Below are 20300 nucleotides of genomic sequence, written 5' to 3'. Positions count from 1 at the left end.
GCTCATAATGGGTGTGTCTGGATGTTCAATTAGGGAGCTCCGTCAGCATACGTAGGCTACAAAGGAACAAGCAAAGGTTTATTCCCTGCTGAAAAGAGAAGAAAAGAAACACAATGTTTCAGCATTTCAGCCGTGGAGCCTTCTTTGAGTGTCTGAAACTTCATATCCCTGCAAGCACCGGGTGTGAAGCAGGACACACCCTGGACAGCACACCTGTGCATCACAGGGCTCTCACAGACACACATGCAGACACACACACTCACACCGGGGCCACTTTTTCCCAGAAAACGGTATGTTTTGGGATGTGGGAGGAAACCAGAGCACCTGGAGGAAAACCCCTGTGAACATTCAGAGAACATGCAAACTCCACACAGACAGCACCTAGACCCACAACAGAACCCAGGATCCCAGCTCTGTGTGGAAGCACTGCTAACCACTGTGCCACAGTGCCACCCTATTGCTGTTATAACCCCTTCCACGCAGATTGCCCCGGCAAAATGCCCAGAGGTATAAATGGGTATAATTATGCTGTAAATTGCTTTTACCAAAATGTCAGTCAACTTGATTTTTCAAAATAGAATAATAAAAGATCCTGACTGCATCAGGGATGGCATTGATTGACATTAGCTGTACAAACAAAGGCCTCAGGAGCCAAATGCAGGAGAAACTGGATCAAACCATGAGTGCTGACTAGCCTGTAAGGCAGCTGCTCTGTTTCCCTGGCACAAAAATGCGCGTGCAAAAGGACTCGGCTCGTGTGAGTTCGAGGGACAATATCCTGACGTCTTCCAGGAAACCAAACAAGCCTAAAGGACTGAATGACCACCTCCTGTTTGTAACCCATCTTGTGTTCTTGTGGAACGGCGTTCAGAAACTGGTGATTATGAAGAACAATCATTATGACTCTCGTTACATTAGCGGCCTCTGGTGGCCGCCCCTTGATCATTACAACCCCTCCTCCTCCCACCCCAGTCCAAGCTGAACGTAGCAGTGCGGACAGATAGCATTTCTCATCAACTACACGTCTCATTTCCATTCTGCATTTTCAAAAAATAATTAAAAAATATAACTTGTATGCATCACGTTGATTAAATCTTTTCTACTTTATGTTCAGCATTTTACATTTGTGTTATTTAGAAGACAGCCTTTAACAGGTCTGGAGGGAAAAGGAGTTAAAGGTATACAAGGTCTTTATTATGCTGTACGTATCATTCAGAGGTTGGATAAGCTTTTCAATTGCAACATACTGGTACTCCTACTCTTCGTCTCAAAGCTTTTACAGCACACCATTTCTGAATCTCTTTAAGTTCAATCAACAAATCATTCTAGAAGGGTTTATTTGCAAATGGCAAAGTGAGGAGAGAATTCTAAGTGCCCTCACATCAGTAAAAAGGATACTTGACCATTTCTCTCGTTCCTTTCTCCATTTAAACTAACATTAATGAAACTCTCCTTTTCCAAGCTGACCCTTTTCCCCAAACTATGGGGAAAATGCCTCATATACTTGTGTATGTTCTTACATCCATAAACAGGTAAAAGGAAAAGGTTTTCTGGAGAAAGGTTTAAAAAAAATGTTTAGTTTTTTTTTTATTCTTACCACCACAGAAACTCAAAAGAGAAGCAAGTTCATTGTATTTCATTCCCAGTTCCCACCTTTCCCATTCGGTGTCCTGTAGAAATGATCATCCCGAAGCCATCATGCTCAGTAATTTTGTAATGATTTTAACAAGGTTTGGGCTGTGGCCAAGGTCTCCCTCACCTCTATTATTCTAACCCATTATTCTCTATAATTCAGCTTCCTGAAAAGTGAAGGACACCACAGTCGGCCTCTCTCTCGTTTGCATTTATCCTTCTGCATCCTTCCTCCACCCCTCCCCCTGCGCTGCTGCTCCTGGTGTGGGAGCATCCTCTACCTGTCTGTGGGTCCCAGCTGTGCTGCCAAGCCAGTTGAGACAGAACTTTGTGCCTGACACCTCCATAACCATTCCTAACTGCGTGTTGAATTGTAGAATGTTATTCTTTCTGATTTCTTCCACAATAGTTTTTCTTCATTGTCTAAATTTTTAATTCATGCGCAACAAAGGCAGAAGGTAGACTGGTTTGTTTAACATACTTTTTTGAACTCTCGTTACTCTCCTACATCCTGTACTGTCTGCTTTTCTGTTGTCACAGCCCTGTGGCTGCAGGCATGGATCAGTGTGTCTTTCATGTACCAGGCTGTTGGACCTTTAAAAGACTTCACTTATATTTTTTTAGTAAAGTCTTTGGATACAAATATGATGTTTTCGTACCAGCGGCTTAACGTTTACAGCAAACCTGTATTTAAATCCATACAAGATGAGAAGGACTGGTCTACAAAAGGCCTGCAGGACTGACCCTGACCTGGGTTTGGGTACAAGAAACGGCCAACTAACACACCCTGAGAAAGGTGCTCCCTAAGTGCCTAACTGCTACTATTATACTGTGTTTCTCGTTCATTTCTATTGCTGTTTTATCACAGAGTTTTTCTGTAATTGTTTCCATGGCAGTATGTAAGTGACACTTGTAATATTGCAGAGCTAAGCTTCCATAGTGAAATCAGAAGCCGAATCTTTAATTATTAACTCTGTCAGCTGCATGTCCCCTTTTCTGTGAAGCTTTTATTACAGCCCTGGTATCATCTTATCAGCATTTTACACTACTGTAATGCACATTAACCCGTTAAGCACAGGGATAAACCTGCACTAGGAGACCATTAGAGAGGGAAGCCTGTGGCGGACTGGCACACCTCCTACCCAGTGCCAGACTGGCTGGGCTCTGGCTCTGACTCAGCAAGGCCCTGTGAGGGCAAAGCGGTGACTGAGAATAGATGGACATAGACAGCAACGCCCATGAGCCCTTGGAATCCATGCTATTTAGCTAAAATAATTATTCCTGATTTCTTTTGTCCTTTGTGCCATAAAACATTTTGTACTGCATGAAGGAGTGAAAGGAAATGTATGCGTGGAATCTGAAAGTGTTTTGAATCAAGATTGCGATCAGGGTTTTGTCGACACATGGCCAGCTGCAGGAGCACCCCTGGAGCTGCGGCCAGGGTGCAGCTGGATGTTTGTGGGTCTGGACTGCAGCTGGGGCACAGCTGTTGTACCCTTGAACAAGGTCCTTCACTCGGGTTGAGCCAGTTACAGTCCAGCCATCCAGTTCACACGTTCAAATGGGTTTGGAGGAAAGTCACTTTGGTACCAGGTAAAATAATGAACACTTTCAAGTAAATATTCTCATTTTGTAAAATAATTTAAAAAGCCCCATTTGAAATGTGACCGCAATCCGGTGTCCTGAACTGATAAAACAGTTTTCCATAAGCATAAAAATGTGTTCTGCCTCATGGTCTCTCAGAACAGTATGGGAGCACTGCATTGGCAAAACTGGGGATTATTTATTTTAGTTAATATTGTTTGCTTTTATTCTGGTAAATGACAAAACAGGAATACACTGTAACAGGCCATTCAGCCCATCTAGCCTCTAGTCGCTAATTGATCCAGAATTTTCTTAAAGCTCAGTATGCTTCAGCAATATGCCTGGGTAGCTTGTTCCACATTCCCATGAATTTCATGATTGAACACAACTCAAAGCTGCAGCTCTGAAACATGCAAACCTACCTATAGATTCTTATGAACCACGTTGTTATTTTATTTTATTTCAATACAGTTTGAGGTCTAAGGACATTTGTGAGAGGTATTCTGGGGCAAGAGTTATGTTGCACCCACTAAAACAATCTGCTTTTTCTTCCTCCATGTTTTTCTAGCTCATACAAATGTTAATTTATTCTGGATTAACCTTGTGTTGCAAACGAGTCAGAATGCCCTCATGCAACTTCCCTCACCCCGCTCTCGCCCCGCCCACCTCACCTGTTGGCTGCCAGTTTGTTGGAGATGAAACCTCCTGGGATCTGGGTGACAATGTAGCCCCAGAAGAAAGAGCCGTGAATCAGGCCAACAGTTTCCGGGTCCCAGTTAAATTGTGCAGGCTGGAAAACATGCACAGCACTTCACAGTCAATGCATCCCACATGCTTTCACTGCAGTAGTGAGAAATAAGCAATAATGAAAGTATTTACACAGCTGGTTACACCAGATTAGGTCCAAACAGATAGTTATTCCAGATGCTCCAATTAGCAATCCAGTCTTGAACCACTTCACTGATTATGTTTTCTCCTCTGTGAAGTGGCAAAATTTTATTTTTCGTTTGTGGTCTTTCTTTCCTTCATTATTTTCCTGTGGATTTCCTTTGAAGTGCAAAAAGTCATTAGCTCACATTCTGCTGAAAAAAAATCTGATTGGGATGATTCATTAAGACTAAAAATCACTTGTAACACCCTGATATGATGGGAACCAATTTGATTGTATTACAAAAACCTGTGTGATGATGCATTTTAAAATAAGCATGACAGTAATATCCGGCAAAAATTCATTAGCAAACTAAAGTGTTCTGTAAATCCACTGAAATATTTAAATGTATTTTTAAATGTCCATTTTCAGCCCTATGAATGAAACACTATTGAGAATTTATTGTTTTTTCTGATTAGTTCAACGCTATTACTTGTGACTCCCAATGGCTTTCACCTTGTGCTCATTTTAATGTTGAGAACCATTTTTAATTGGATTTAATAAATCCCATCAGCACAAGTTTCATGCTGAGCCTTTACTTACATTTCAATGTCTTTGTTTAAGGCAGCGATATTCCCTCCACTAGTACTACATTTCAATAAAGTAAAGATTTGAAGGAGTTTATACTGAATCCTGTGTGTACAGTAGCAGTGCATTTGCTGAACTGTTGAGTCGGTTGCTGCCTGTAAACCATGCTGTGTCTCTAAACAGCTTGATATGTCAGCATTGCGCCCTGGATGTTTCACCCACAATGACATAACTTGCTTTGATGCCATTACCTGCATCACCGGTGTGCCATTGATGTAAACAGTGTTGTTATTGACCATCTCCACTATGGCCACCCCCAGGTTGCACCTGATGCCGAAGGAGATGCAGAAGCCCAGGCCGCTCATGATGGCGATGATGTAGCGCTTGGGCAGCCCGCAGCAGGCGCAGTCACACAGAGGCGGCTTCCTGACCGGAGCCTCCACGGGCCGGCCGTCCTGCGTCAGCTCGATGTGGTCTTCCTCGACGTTCGTGCCATCGATTGTTCTGGGAAGGAGGGAAACGCGCAGATGGGTAAAAGAATACATCCTGCGGTGCGGTAGTTAATTCCCCATGACCTTTATCCCCCGTGCAGCTCACACGAACAGTGGACAAGCCCCCTGAGGCGAGCGCCTGGCCCTCCAGGAGTGGGAGTGACCGCCCATTTCCTGCTTCCCGGGGCATTCTGGGATTGAGCGACCATGCAACATCCTTCATAATGGCTCCTGTGTAATCAGTGAAACGCTTTGCATTACGAAGATGTTATGGAGCCAATATGCATCTATCTTGGCATCGAAATAATCTTCTCTCGGATGTTAAATGGATGACATGGGATTCAAGGGATGCTGTGTAAACGTGTGGCTATTTCCCTAGGGAGTGGCAGTCTGATCTTACTTGGTTATGAAAGGAAGCACATAAGTACCCAAGAAAGGAAACCCTTCATCAAAGGATGTGATGCGGGGTTAACTGTCACAAACAGAAACATCTCTCTGAGGAGGTGAGGGAGGGTGATCCAGCACTCATGGGGGCTGCTGAAGATCTAAGAGCTGGAGGCTTCTTTCACTCGCCAGTCGCTGCTGGACCTTCAACACGTCTCTCCACGTCCATTGCTGAACCAGCCAATGAGCTCGATCCACAGCACTACTACTAGTGCTGTGCGGGTGTCTTGTAAATGTGTGATTTACAGTCGGACGAAAGTCATTACGTACCAAAGCAAAATGTTCTTTGTACCCTCTATTGCAGCTTTGAAGTGTTGTAGTTGAATCTGAAAGTGCTGCACACACAATCAACAGATGGCATGAAGCAATAGCACGGTACAGCCCAAGTCACTGTATGCCTCCCACTGTGGGCTAAAGGACCAGTTCCCAACGTCACCTGCAGATTCGAAACCCAATACTTGGTGACAGCTTTCCAGTGGTAGACAACGGACGTGTTGTCTTTGAGTGGCAGGTAGCCTTATGTTTGGTAATTTGATTTGTCCAAGCACCAGCTGTCTTATCTCATATCTTAACTATTTTCTGCACTGAATCCTTCATTTAGGTGCGTCGTTGCCAGGAAACGTAACTAGGAGAACATTCTTCGGAACATTGTCAACCTGCATATGCATTGTTGCTCCATATTAGCACTGCTCGGTGATGGATCATGCAATGCCACAGGTGGGAATTCTGTTTAATCAGCCCCATCCCTGTAGTACACATTCCTCATTCCGCTTGAGCCAGATCAATTGAATTCAGAGAACCAGACCAATGAGGTAATGTACAGCAGCTTAAGGGTTAAGGCTGATTTGTAGCCGTAAATATTTTTCAAAGTTGAAGATAATTTAAAAAGAGGAAATATCAAATTCAAATAATTCTAAAAAGTGTTTGATGATCAAGAGCTCCACCACTGAGAAAATGCACTAGTGTTTCCAAAATCAAAATTGTGAAACACTGATTTCTAGAAATAAAAAAGCAATAATTAATTAATGGGACTGAAGTGGGAATGGCCCTTTTAAGGAATACTTTTTGAGGAATACTATTATGAATACTTGTTTTAATGAGGTATTTTTGCCATGATGAATATTAAACCTGATTATCTGAAAAAAAAATGTGTCTCACTTTCACCATAGAATGTCCAAATAATTCACAATAATATGTAGGTATAGACAAGAATTAAAACATCATTTTGTAATATGGACTAACACATAATAAGAAATAATTTGTATCTCATATATGGTTGCAAGGTGAGTCTGACTATGAACAAAAAGTTTCCTGAGCAGTGACGCACGCAGTAACTCTTGAAGCCCAGGCACCGAGTTACACTAAGAGTAATGTTTTTCTGTTTTTCATTTTTCAAAAGGTCCTCAGAATGTATTCCCACCTGACAGCAGCTATGCATGTCTGGTCTGCCACTGATGGTGACCTTACAAAGCACGGTACACGCAGAACAACACTCAAAAGGTTACATCATTGTTCGTAGGCTGCACCTGTTCCATTACCCGTCTCTCATCTTCTTCCACACTGGATTTACTTTAATCTGAGGAGGACAGATCTCCACCTGAGTTCCTCCGCCGTTTTAAAAGGAATCAAATCTGCAGTGAATATGTTTGCAAACAAAGCTTCCCCGAGGTCTTGTTAGAAAGAATTTGTTTGCTGAGGTTTTCTGTTTAGCATTTAGATTGAGATTGCAATGCAGAGTGGCCCTAGCGTCCTGCCTTTCTCCTTCGTGACGTGTTGCCAATACATATTTTCAGTGTGGAATTACTTAAATATGAAGGGTAGTCGTAATCCATTAGTCAAAAAAGAAAGATTTTCATGATATAAAAGAGGTGATGAGGAAGCCTCAAAATAAAGCACGTCTTCTGCTTTACAGACATCTGTCTCCAACCAATTAAATTATCACGAAACCTGTCCTAAGAGGACATAAAAGTCAGGAGGCAGTCGTCCCTAATGTATTCCTTTGATAGCAGCATGCCTGAAAAGGCCAATATACTCACCAGAACAGAAGTGTAAGATGTTTTGTGTCAATAGAGATAGCAGCTGTGACCTTGTTTGCAAAATCCAAAAGTACACTTGAAACTCAGAAGAGCTGCGAGAGTGTGGCAGCACCAACATGCGAGCTGCAAGCGGACAAGAGGACATTCGTTCCACGCTGGACAGTAAAAAGAAGAAAAGTCACAGCCAGCGTCAGGAATGTGGATGATTTGGAACTGCTGGGACAAAAATGACTTAACTCATCCCTCCCAGACTTCAGCTGAGAATGTCTGTTTGGCAGAAGTGGTTTTGGGGATAACTTCTGCTTTCATCCCAAAACGTCTCTTAACTTTGTAGCTCTGAAGGCCAGTTTCCAAACAATAGCCCTGACGCCAGTGTCTTAGTGTGCGTGTTGTGCCCAGAATGCACTTCGGCATTTTGTATTGATTGATACAGAAATGACAGGTTCTTTGTTGCAAGCCCCAGGCACAGTGTAAGGCTTCATCCAAGGCAATGCTGTCCTGGTGGGTTGCTGAGACCCATTAGAATCATGTAGCACCAGAAAGGCTGCTGCTAGATTTGATCAGCTGGTAGACCAGAAGCTTCTCAGTGACCTGGGTGGTGTTTCATGGACCTCCGGGGACTTATAATTATAACAGAGTATGACTGAATGCTTAGCTCCTGTGTTTTGAAACAGCTGACAAGCCTGTAAGACCACTTTCTGAAACAGGTAATGGCTTCCCAAAAACGTTGTCTTCAGCTTGGCATTTGGTAACCGACTGGAAGCCCCACGTTGCTTTACAAGGAAGTGAGGCTTTCAATATTAGAAATCCTCAAAGGTATTGACAAAGTCAAGCCAGTGGATTTCTTCAGAGTCGTGAAGCACAAACCAGAGGACAAAAGCAGAAACTACATGGAAATGTATTTAAAACTGAGAATAGGAGATACTTCTTCACACAAAAGACTGTGGAACAAGCTACTCAGCCATGTTGTTGAATATACTGATACTTTGATTTCTTTCAAGAAACGACTGGATGAGATTGTTGGAACAATTAGATATTAATTAACAAATGGGCTAGATGGGTCTCTCTCTCTCTCATATGAAGTGTCTACCCCTTTAGGGTCATAACAGTCAGGTTTCTGCACATTTGCAGTATTTGATATCTTATATGAGGCTGTGATGGTGTTACTTAGATTGCACACGCACTGAACTGAACATTTCCTTCCCAAATTAGCGCTTCATAATTGTTAAAGAAAAAAAATCTAATAAAATCATAATGCTTAACACTTTGATATATACTCAACATTTTTTTCTAATGATCAATTCTTTACTTGATCTATTAAATTAAATAGTACCATTCAAACCTGATTCAGAACAATTTTAAGACACCCACCATCTTAACATCATTGTGACCCAAATTCTACTGTTTTCAAAGCTTTAATAGTGAATATTTCACCATCACAGATGGAGGCGGTAAAACCAAGGTTTTGGGAGTTTTATGGCACAAGATGTGAGCTGAAGACTAGAAGGTGGTACTATAAAACTGATAAATATGTGTGATGGTCAAAGCACAAAATATCTCTCCAGATAGGTTTGTGAATAAAGAGAATGGTGGTTGAATAAGCGGCTTAACTTGTAAAACTACAATGGTATCATGTATCACTTTCTAGACTTTAAGAAATTTCATATACGCAGAGATTGCTAGATGGAGGCTCCCATTAATTATCATGTGTGAGAATTTTTATTTTTATTCATCATTCATCATTCGTCAAGTCTACAGTCTTGTGTAAGTCTACAGTCTACAGTTTCATGTTCCCAGTGACTTTCTACATGCAACTTACTGCTGTGCAATTCTGCAAGTTTCACCTGAACAAGTAAAGCTGGGTCTCAGTTAGAAGCATCTGCATCGGAATCTATTTTATGGATCAGAAAAACACATAATAATAAAAACAACTGATAAAAATTGTATGTACAACATTCAGAATTGGCCAGCAGCCATATCACCCTGTAACTCTCAACTGGCAGCCCACTGAAGCTCAGCAGGGTTGAACCTGATCAGTACCTGGGTGGGAGACCTCCTGGGAAGCTATGGTTGCTGCTGGAAGAGGTGTTTGTGAGACCAGTAGGAGGTGCCCAACCTGTGGTCTGTGTGGGTCCTAATGCCCTGGTATAGTGGCATATACTATACTATAGTGGGCACTGTCTTTCGGATGAGACGTTAAACTGAGGTCCTGACACTCAGTGGTCATTAAAGATCCCCGGGCATTTCTTGATAAAAGTAGGGAGTTATCCCGGTGTCCGGGCCAAATTTCCCCCCTCGGACTTTACCGTGGCCTCCAAATTGTCCCCATGTATGATGGGCTTGCACTTGCCCTGCGATGGACTGGCGCCCCCTCCAGGGTGAACCCTGCCTTGCGCTCGCTGCTTGCTGGGTAGGCTCTGGCTTCCCGTGACACCGTGTGGTATAAAGCGGTTTGGTAAATTACATGACATGACATCCAGATGTGACAGTTCCTTAACATGGTATCCTTGTTGGAAGCCATTAATATTAAAAATATTAAATAGACCAGAATATGGCTAGAACTGAAGGAATTACTATGGGAAGCTCAAGAACACTGCATCACTGATAGACTGGACAGCTCATAAAAATAACAGCCAACTGGAAAATGCATTGACAGGGTGCTAGCAAAGAGCTGATGTGCAAATTAGTGGCAGTCTAGGGCCTGCCATCTGGTATTGAGGAGGAGACAGCACAACAGCTTCTACAACTACAGTATAGTGACAGACCGAGACCTTGATCCAATTGCTTGGAGACCAAGATGACTGGAGTGTCTCGTTCTGCTGCAGGCTTCTTCTACCTGAACAATTGTTTAGATGTTTCGGGAGGTTCATGTTCCGTCCACCTGCTCTTCCACTGAGGACTTGATTTCCAGAGCCCTGTTTACAGAGCAGGGAGGATACAGGAATCCTGGCAGGGCTTCTGACAACCAGAGCGGCTCCGGCACTGAGTCCCACCTTCTCCCTGTCAGTGCCAATCTCCCATTACAGCACCCAGGCGCCATGGCAGGGAGAACGGAACTGAGGAACCCAGGAATAATAATAATAATAATAAACTCTATTTTATATAGCGCCTTTAAAGGTGGCTTCTCAAAGCACTTTACAGAATGTCAACAACAATAAATAAAAAGAATACATAAGATAAAACACAATTACAACATACAGAGAAGACTGAGGATGGTGGTACTAAGAAAAGCAGAGGGGTGAAGAATGGAACCAGTTCAGTAAAGGCTCTTCTAAAGAAGGTTTTGAGTCTGGATTTGAAGGAGTTTAGAGAAGGGGACTCTCTGATAATCTTGGGCAGAGAATTCCAGAGCTTGGGGGCATAACAGGAGAAGCCCCTGTCACCCATACAATGTAGACGGGCTTGGGGGACAGTAAGGAGACCAGAATTGGAAGAGCAAAGGTTGCGAGGTGGAGAGTAGGGCGATAATAGTTTAGACAGGTATTGAGGTGCCAAGCCATGCAGAGCCTTATAGGTGAGCATGAGGATTTTAAAGTCCACACAGAATTTGACAGGAAGCCACTGCAAGGACTCCAGGATAGGTTTAATGTGAACACTTGGACTAGACATGGTCAGGATTCTGGCTGCTGAATTTTGGACATACTGCAGTTTGTTCAAAGTAGATTTATATACCCCAGCGAGTAGAGCACTACAGTAGCCAATTCGAGAGAACACAAATGTGTTGATCAGTTTTTCAGCCACAGTTAGTGATAGCATAGGGCATAGTCGAGCGATATTTCTGAGGTGAAAACAAGATGTTTTGACAGTATGCTGCACATGTGGGTCGAATGTTAATCCAGAATCGAATATCACTACAAGGTTTTTCAATTTAGACTGAAGCTCAAGTACAGAACCATCTACAGATAGGGTTACAGGACTGACTTTACGAAGTTGATGGGGGGTGTCAATAAGCCTGACTTCAGTCTTGTCACAGTTAAGAAGAAGGACATTTTGAGTCATCCACGTTTTTATGTCAAAGATGCAATTAGATAGAATAGAGGCTGCCACATCAGTGTCAGGTTTGGCATGGATGTATATTTGAGTATCATCAGCGTAGAAATAATAGTTGAGGCCATGTGATCTTAAAAGCTGACCAAGTGGAAACATGTAAATGCTGAAGAGCAAGGGGCCCAGTATTGAGCCCTGAGGAACACCAGACTTAACAAGACCGATTTTAGACCTTTGCTCATTAAGAGAGACAACGTGACAGCAATCAGTGAGGTAAGAACAGTGTCAGAAACTCCAAACACAGTCTCAAGATGAGAAAGTAAGATGTCATGGTCAACAGTGTCGAAAGCAGCACTGAGATCAAGAAGGATAAGTATAGAAATAGAACCAGAATCAGAAGCTATTAGAAGATCGTTGGTGACTTTGACTAGGGCAGTTTCTGTGCTGTGAAGTTGACGGAAGCCAGATTGGAGGGGTTCAAAAAGGTTGTTTGTCATGAGGTGGTTATGTAACTGAAATGTGACAGCATGTTCTAGAATTTATGCAAGAAAGGGTAAGTTGGAGATGGGGTGAAAACTGGAAACTGTGGGGTTCCAGGAAATTATAACATTCTACATTTCAATTATGCATAATGTGACCAGACAGAGGATTTAGGGATGAGATTAAATGTCAGGAAGCTGTTGTGAAGCAAGTAGTTGATATAAGCTAATAACTGGACTTCTACATGAAATAAATCTTTTATTCAAGCTTTGAGAAACAGACAGGTGCTTGAAAAGTAAAGTCCTTTACATTAAAGACTTTGCAGATATAACAACTTTCAGTCTGGCTGCTGCAAAAAAAATAAGGCTTCTTAATGCAAAGTGATGCAGGTATAGGCCCACATGCTCCTCTCATTACATTTTTATACTTGCACAGTCCTTACTGCACCAATTCCACAGCAAAGACGAGGAGGCAGGTGTAAGACTGGGGTGCTGATCACAAATGTGATCTACACACAAAACACAAAACTTAACCCCCATTGCATCTTCTCTCAGCTGTTGTTTGATAATGGTGCATAAATGGATAATGGGCACTGAATGAAGTACATGCATAGCACATGCTCTTTTTCAATAACTACTGAGTACAGTGCTCCAACTTGTCTGTATGCTGCAGAGACGTTTACAACCATTAATAAAGGAGCCATTAAACAAGAGGACACCCTTCTGTCATTACATACCTTCATTTTATTAAAAATAGAAAATGAATGAGAAGGTTCATATAATAGATGTCACAAGGCCTATATAACTTGGTATTATCAGTAAGGGAAATTCATTTTCCCTGAAAATGCTCTTCTCCAGGCAACACTAATGGAAATGTATTTTGTGTAAAAAATGTTTTTACCCCTCTAGTGCTTTCCATTAGAACAACATTGTCAACTGCAGTACAAGGCTGCAGGAAGGGAAAACAAGCTCGCAGTGAGCTGAAAGACACAAAATGAAGTGTGATGTCGCAGAGCAGGCTCCAGGTTATTTTTTTAAGTATTTCTGATAATGTGGTTAATTTGATTTTTTTTATTGAATCCTGTGAAACAGAACTCTAAATAGTTTTATGTTAGATCAAAAAAACCTGCTAAGCTCTGCATTGTTACAATGACACAAACCTTTAAATAATCTCTAATATTTACAACAATACTCAAAGAAAGATTATTTTCAATGTGTGACCAAATCAGTACGTTTAAATCAAATAGAACATAGAAAAATTACAGAAGATAAAACCTTTTATACATGGAGTATTTTTCTTGCACTTTTGTGCAATTTATAACATATCAGTTACAAACGTCTACAAGGGATTTTAATTGGTTTTAACAGGAAATATGTTGGATTGTGCAACCGACACAATTAAAGGCCACAGAATGTCTTGTGTGTAACAGAAAAAAACTTAACCTCCAGAAATGCACAACTCAGCAAAACCCAACAGCCGTTTGTTTTCTTTTTATGCTGTATTTCTATCCAATTAACCTGCTGTTTGTTGAGATTCGGTCACTCAAAGGAAGGCTACATTTCGTTTCTCACCTGGATTTATGTTTGCCCAACTACACTACCATAAATCATGAACGTGCAGGAATAGAACCTTATTATCTTTCATCTTAGGCACATCAGCAATCAGGCAGTAATTAACTGGTATCCAATGAATGTTTTACACTAGCAGCTTGAGTTTATAAACAGCAATGGACAGAGAAGATCATTTATAAATTACATTACTTCCACCCTTCTCTCATTCCTTGGACTTTTTATTTTTGCTATGTATTAACACACATTTTTGTTTTCTGGGAAATATAAAAGGTCTATATAAACAGGAAAAACAAGAATTGATCTTTAAATGTTTTCAAAATATGTGGGCACTCAAATGTCAGAATTGATTGAGTTCACATCTCTCTCTAAGTAGTACAAAACACTGACAGTGAAATGTAAGATGTGTTTTTCCAATGCAGGACATAGTACAGTGCCTTCAGAAAGTATTCACCCCTCCAGAACAATTGCAAATATAGTTTTGTTAGAAATTTTAATGTATTGGAATAATTTGTTTCCCCTTGATTACCTGTAAATATCACATTCAACAATTTAATGGGGGCATTTTTTTAGCGTGTAACAGAAATTTAAGAAAAATGACGGATGTTATCTTAAGTATTCACTCCCCTAAGTCAATACTTTGTATAATCAGTGTTCGTAGCAAATAAAATGTAAAGTCTTATTGGGCATATCTCTATCAGCTTTGCACATCTTGATCTGGGAATTTTCACTCATTCTTCCTTGCAGATTTGCTCAAGCTCTGCTTGGTTGAATGGGTGAACCAACGTCACTGAACCATAATCTTCAAGTCCTTCCACAGATTCTCATTGGGATTCAAGTCTGGGATGTGGCTGGGATACTCCAGGACATTCACCTTCTTGTTTTGAAGTTGTCACTTTGGCTGCATGCTTGAGGTCGTTGTCCTGTTGGAATGAGGATCTTTGCCCCAGTCTAAGGCCTTTGGGTGACTGAAGCAGGTTCTCCTTAAGGATTTGCCTTTATTTGCCTCCATTCTTTGTTCCCTCTATCCTGAGAAGCACCTCAGACCCTGCCCTGACAAGCATCCGCATAAGATGATGCTGCCACGATGTCTTAAGGTGAGGATAGTGTTACACAAGAGATGGGCTGTGTTCAGCTTTAGCCAGGCATAACATTTTGCATTCAGGCCAGTTCAGGTTTTGTTTCCTCGGACTGGAGAATCCTTTACCAGATGGTCTTGCCTTCTTGCAGACTCCAGCTGTGCTACTATGGGAGCTTTTTCTCAGCAGTGGCTCCTGTCTAGCAACTCCCCCATAGAGGCTCCATCTGCACTGTGCTGCAGAGATTGCTGTCCTGTGGATAGGTTCTCCCATCTCAGCCATGGACGGTCATTGGGATCCTGCCCCCTTCCCTGACCCAGTTCCTTCTTGTCCGGTTGTTCAGTGTGGGAGGAGGGCCTGCTCTAGGAATAGTCTGGGTCGTTCCATGTTCTTTGCATTTCCTAGTGATGGTTATGATTGAGCTCCCAGGAAATTTCAACACCCTAGACAGGTTTCTATACCCCTCTCCAGATCTATACCTCCTTATAAATCTACCACAGAGCTGTATGGATGGTTCCTTGGTCTTCACGGTGGAGTTTCTCCTCTGACATGTACTGTGGACTGGAGGTCGTCATACAGACAGATGTATGTCTTCATGTCAACCCATGGAACTGACTGCAGGAAGGTTCCATTCAAGGTTTAAAACAATCTCACAAGGAAATTAGATGTCCCTGGGCTCAATTAGGAGTGGCACAGCAAAGGGGGTGAAAACCTATCAACACATTTCACCGTTTTCTTTGAAATTACATGTAAAAAGTTAGATTTTTCACCACACTTTGACATTATAGAGTATATTGTGTAGATTAGTGACAAAACAAATCCCATAGAAAAGTGTTTCTATTAGAGTCTGCAACGTAACAAACGGGTGAAAACTTTCTGAAGACACTGTCTACACAATAGTTGATAGCAGCACCTGTAGGTCTACCCAATACATTACCAATAAGTTACCATGCTCATGATGCTTCGGTTAAAGGCATTAGACATGAATGGCTCAAACTGGACCATGTCAGTAATGGACCGTGACATGGCTTTGTGCGCTATGGTGGCACCTCTGAGGTTGGGTAGTATTAGCTGGCCAGGGCTCCTACAGCTCCCAGTGAATAAGGAAGTCCTGTAACTTTCCCGGCCTCAGAAGGCTCTTGATGATGTCACTGAGGGACAGGCTTCTCTTCCAATAAGCACTGACCCTCCTGCACAACACCGCAGTGCCTATAGTACATGACGGTTTGAATGGCTTGATGGACAGGTGGCTGGGAGGAGTCTGTCTGCAACGCCCACTTCTCCCAGGGTAGGTACAGGGCTCATCAAGCTGAGCCAATGCACGAAGGCATGGCTGACTGTTCCAAATTGGGTGAGTGTACAATTAAAACCAATACTTAACCACTTTAAATGTGTATTTTATTATTGTCCAAGTTATTTGGCAAATTCCATTTCCTCATGTGTAAAAGATTCTGATTTGTCTCATCTGCCACTGAACTTTAGGGTAGTGGAGTCCTGTCAGCTAGGTTTATAAGCTGTTCTTTCTGTTTTTCTGGAGAGGAATGATGATAAACTGTAAAGCATGACACGCATACCCCGAGTTTCTGAACCAGTCTTCTTCTGATTGTTACTCTTTTTTTCCCCAAACACATTAAGAATTCTAAAAACATGAAACGACTTCAGAATTAAGTGGGATGTAATGTTATAGTGATCAAAATATTGCCATTATCAATTTAAAAAAAAATAGAAACTGATTGAAGCGATGAATATTTTATCACATCAAACTTTTTAACTTAGAAAATGAGGAAGTAATACCTTTGCCTTCTCTCATGGTTTTTTTTTAAAAGAAGTGTGGTTGATCTGTAATTTAGAGATAGAGAGGAATCTTTTAAGCTTTAAGATCTGGAAAGAGCTCTTTGCAACACCTGTACATCAGAACTAATGACAATCTTTCCAATGTAATTTCATTTTATACATCATGAAAGTAGCTTTGGAATGATCTCTGCAAAGATATATCACTATTCTTTTATATATGCAAAATATAGTAAATGCACACTGAACCGCTTAATCACAAATTCGTAATGGAAAATGTATTTTGATATTCTAATAGTCATCATCGTAATTCAAATGTGTGCTCAGTACCCACACCTGCCTGCGGACAATTGACTGAATGTTGTCATGTTTATGCACCATTTGTCTCAGAAGTATGCAGCCCTTGAAAAAATAAAGGACGGATTAAATACATTTTGTACTTGTCTATTAATTAATTGAATAAACTGACATTTATTTATTATTATATGCATTTAGGAAATGAAGTGACATATGTTATTTATTTACATTTTCATATTTATTAAACCTAATGTTTATTTGTCCTGCTTATAATTCTAATCATTTCTATGTCCTACAAACATGGGCTGTCTGAAATCAGAAACTGTGGTCTTGTGGCCCCTAAATCCAGATTCTCTGGACTGTGTAAAAAATACCCTTTCTACATTATCCATCTACAAAATGAATTACTCTGGAGCACCTCCCATTTTCTTTTAAAATGCAGAGTTAGCAATTAAAAATATAAAAAAAACACCAATATTTTTCCAAATGCGGATTTCCAAAATGTATACCACATTTCTCAGAAACGTAAGATTTTTATTAATTTTAACTTGTTTTAATTAACGCTGAAAATATAGCTCTCTAAATAAAAAAGGTGCTAGTATATACACTTTAAATTTTTCATGTTTAATCAGATTTTAAATGTTAACTGTATATAATGCATATAGTAAATTTACTGTCTTTCTGTTTGCTCGAAATATTTTTTTCTGAAAAAGATAATAGTACACCTCACATGCATTTACTAACTTAAAAGCAATTTAAATCCTCTCATATTTATAATGCACTTCTCTATTGTCTTTTGTAAATTTTTTATATCCATATTCACTGTTATATAATACATACAGCATTCTTGAATAATACATTTGATTACATCACAGTTAGAGCTTATATCCATCACCCTAATCCCATGCAATTCTTCTTATTATTATTCATTGCAACTCAAACTTATTTGTATAGATTGTATCATTTTATTTTTTTCATTTTTCCTTTAAAATTGTCATTTTTCTTCAAACCATTTGCAATGAAATGTCCTGAAACAGTTGCAGACACTTTTTCATTTTGACACACCCGTCTTGGAGCAAAACCATAAAACAACGCACACATTGCAGTTCTTTACTGCAAATTTCGAATTATTTGGTGTACTGCAAGTGAATGAGACAGCTGCAGACGTACACAGCGACTTACTTTTGCAGGTTTCCTAGCGAGTCACCAACAGCATTTTTGACTTCCTCCTGGCCAGGTTTTAAAACCTTCTCCTTCAGCCTAGTAAATCCTCCGAAAGGCATCTTTTCTCTGGCTTGTCTTCCTTGCTCTGAATCACCACACCTTGGTCATCTTTTCAAGTTTACACCAAGTGCCTGTTCTTTCTCTGCCTGCACTGCCTCCTTCCAGTGATCTGACGCTGCAACCAGTTGCTATGGTAAGGTATAAGGATGAGGATCACTGAAGAATCCTCAAGGTTGGAGTCTACAGATGGGATCTCCGGCACACCATTGCAATTCCACCCCGAGATCCGGCGTCGGACAGCCCTTTACTAAATTACCATGTTTTCAGACCAGGGGAGCACAGGTTCTCCGGTCTCTCCTGCTGGAACATGCTTCTCGGTCCTAGTGCCAGACCCGGAGAGGGCGTCTCTCTGACAGTTTTTCCGAGACAGTGGTGTTGATGTGACAGGCTGACCCGCAGACAGAGCGCTGCCGTGCATCACTGAGCTATCACCTGCCTCAGATCCTGCCCCCTCTGCCAGAGAGATCTGATACGGAGCCTGGGACTGGAAACAAAGTTTATTAAAAATTGACAAGTAACTCCCTCGGTTCTGGGCTCCATGACACAGGCCAGGCTTGTGTGCTGTGTGCTAAACACTGCTTGTGAGATGCTTGTGAGCTACGCTTTGTGCTGTGTGTTAGGCTTGTGAGCTGTGTGTAATGACCTATGTTTTGTGCTGTGTGTTGTGAGCTACGCTTTGTGCTGTGAGCTGTGTGTTGTGTGCTAGGCTTGAGAGCTGTGTGTTGTGAGCTATGCTTTGTGCTGTGTGCTGCGTGTTGTGTGCTAGGCTTGTGAGCTGTGTGTAATGAGCTATGCTGTGTGCTGTGTGTTGTGTGTTGTGTGTTGTGTGCTAGGCTTGTGAGCTGTGTGTTGTAAGCTCCATTTTGTGCTGTGTGTAGTGTGCTGTGTGCTTGTCAGGGCTAGTGTTCTGCATCCTGTTGTATACTATTGTGTTACTATTGTAAATGTACATTGTGATGTTTTTGCCAGTTTAAATTTAAGTGTAGATTTGTTCTGAAGTAAGTTTACAGTAGACTGTGATGGGCTGGTATTGTTGGCAGGACAGGCTTCAGCCACCCCGAGACCCTGTACTAGGTAATTTGTGTTCTAATTGCTTGTTTGTAGGAAAGGAGGTAAAGTATACTGGAAACTGTATTCTTTCCAGTTTCAGCATAATAAATAAGCAATTTGCCTCACAACCCATACGTTAATGATAATTTATTTGGAACATTAGAATTAAATTATTTAAAACATAACAGTGTGAGCTTACCTTTTAAGAAGTAACAGAAAGCTACATCTTGTTGGCAACTTAATTTAAACATCTATGCACACCAATTAATTAAAAAGAAAGGACTATCCTCATGTAGGAACAATAACAGTGTTATCGGGCTGTGGTTATGTATTACTCATCTGGATTTCCTGGCATTGGCTCAGGAAGATCTTAAGGATATAAACTAGAATTAAATACCGTATCATAACTTGGAGAAAATAAACAGACATTGTGAATTTGTATTCTTCTATATTTTAATATCCATCAGACATAGACTAATCACATATGGACTATCAAGATGAAGATGAAGCACTTGGTATAGTGGTCAGTGCTGCTGCTGCCTCACAGTTCTTGGGTCCTATGTTAGATTCGAACCTGGGACACTTTCTGTGTGGAGTTTACAAGTTTCCCCCAAGGCCACGTGAGTTTTTATGTGCACTGGTTTCAAAAGACATGCGACCTTGGTTAATGATCTTCAGTGTCAGAGTGAATACATGTGCGCGTACCCTGTGATAGACTGGCATTCTGTCCACGGTGTGTCCTGTCTTGCGCCTACTGTCTGCTGGTTAAGGCTCTGACTCTCCCTGGTTTGAGCTTAAGCAGTTATTGAAAATTCATGGACTGAGCCACATGAAGACAGGATAGCAAACATCGGCACCAATTCTCTTACAAGGCATGGTTGGATTTAGAGTACTAGTATATTCTTCTCACTGAAGATTGGTCATTAGTAGATACTCTTCAACTAATTTTGAAATGAAGGTTTATGCCAAGTGTCATAGAAGAAGTTGAAAGTTATATCTGCATGGGGTAAGTGCATGATCTTTAGATTGTAACAACACTGTGTTAAGATATTCTTATTACGTCACAACCAACACAGCAGAAAATATAATGATCTAGAACAAATAAAGGAATTGTTTTGTTT

The 20300-nt window shown here is 41.1% G+C and overlaps 1 protein-coding gene across 1 annotated transcript in view; it reads right to left on the bottom strand.

Moving 5' to 3' along the window:
• slc17a8 (solute carrier family 17 member 8) overlaps positions 1-18570 on the bottom strand; it is a 33925-nt gene extending 15355 nt beyond the window's left edge. The window contains exons 1-3 of the mRNA XM_069192784.1: positions 18028-18570; positions 4924-5176; positions 3888-4006 (exon numbers count right to left, since the gene is read on the bottom strand). Coding sequence (XP_069048885.1) covers positions 3888-4006; positions 4924-5176; positions 18028-18128 — 473 coding nt within the window. The 5' untranslated portion in view covers positions 18129-18570. The remainder of the gene's footprint in view (positions 1-3887; positions 4007-4923; positions 5177-18027) is intronic.
• Positions 18571-20300: the final 1730 nt, after the last annotated feature.

Source organism: Lepisosteus oculatus, chromosome 7, assembly GCF_040954835.1.
Source record: "Lepisosteus oculatus isolate fLepOcu1 chromosome 7, fLepOcu1.hap2, whole genome shotgun sequence".
NCBI lineage: Eukaryota > Metazoa > Chordata > Actinopteri > Semionotiformes > Lepisosteidae > Lepisosteus > Lepisosteus oculatus.
The sequence above is the reverse complement of the archived record's forward strand: the minus strand, read 5'-3'. Positions and strand labels throughout refer to the sequence as shown.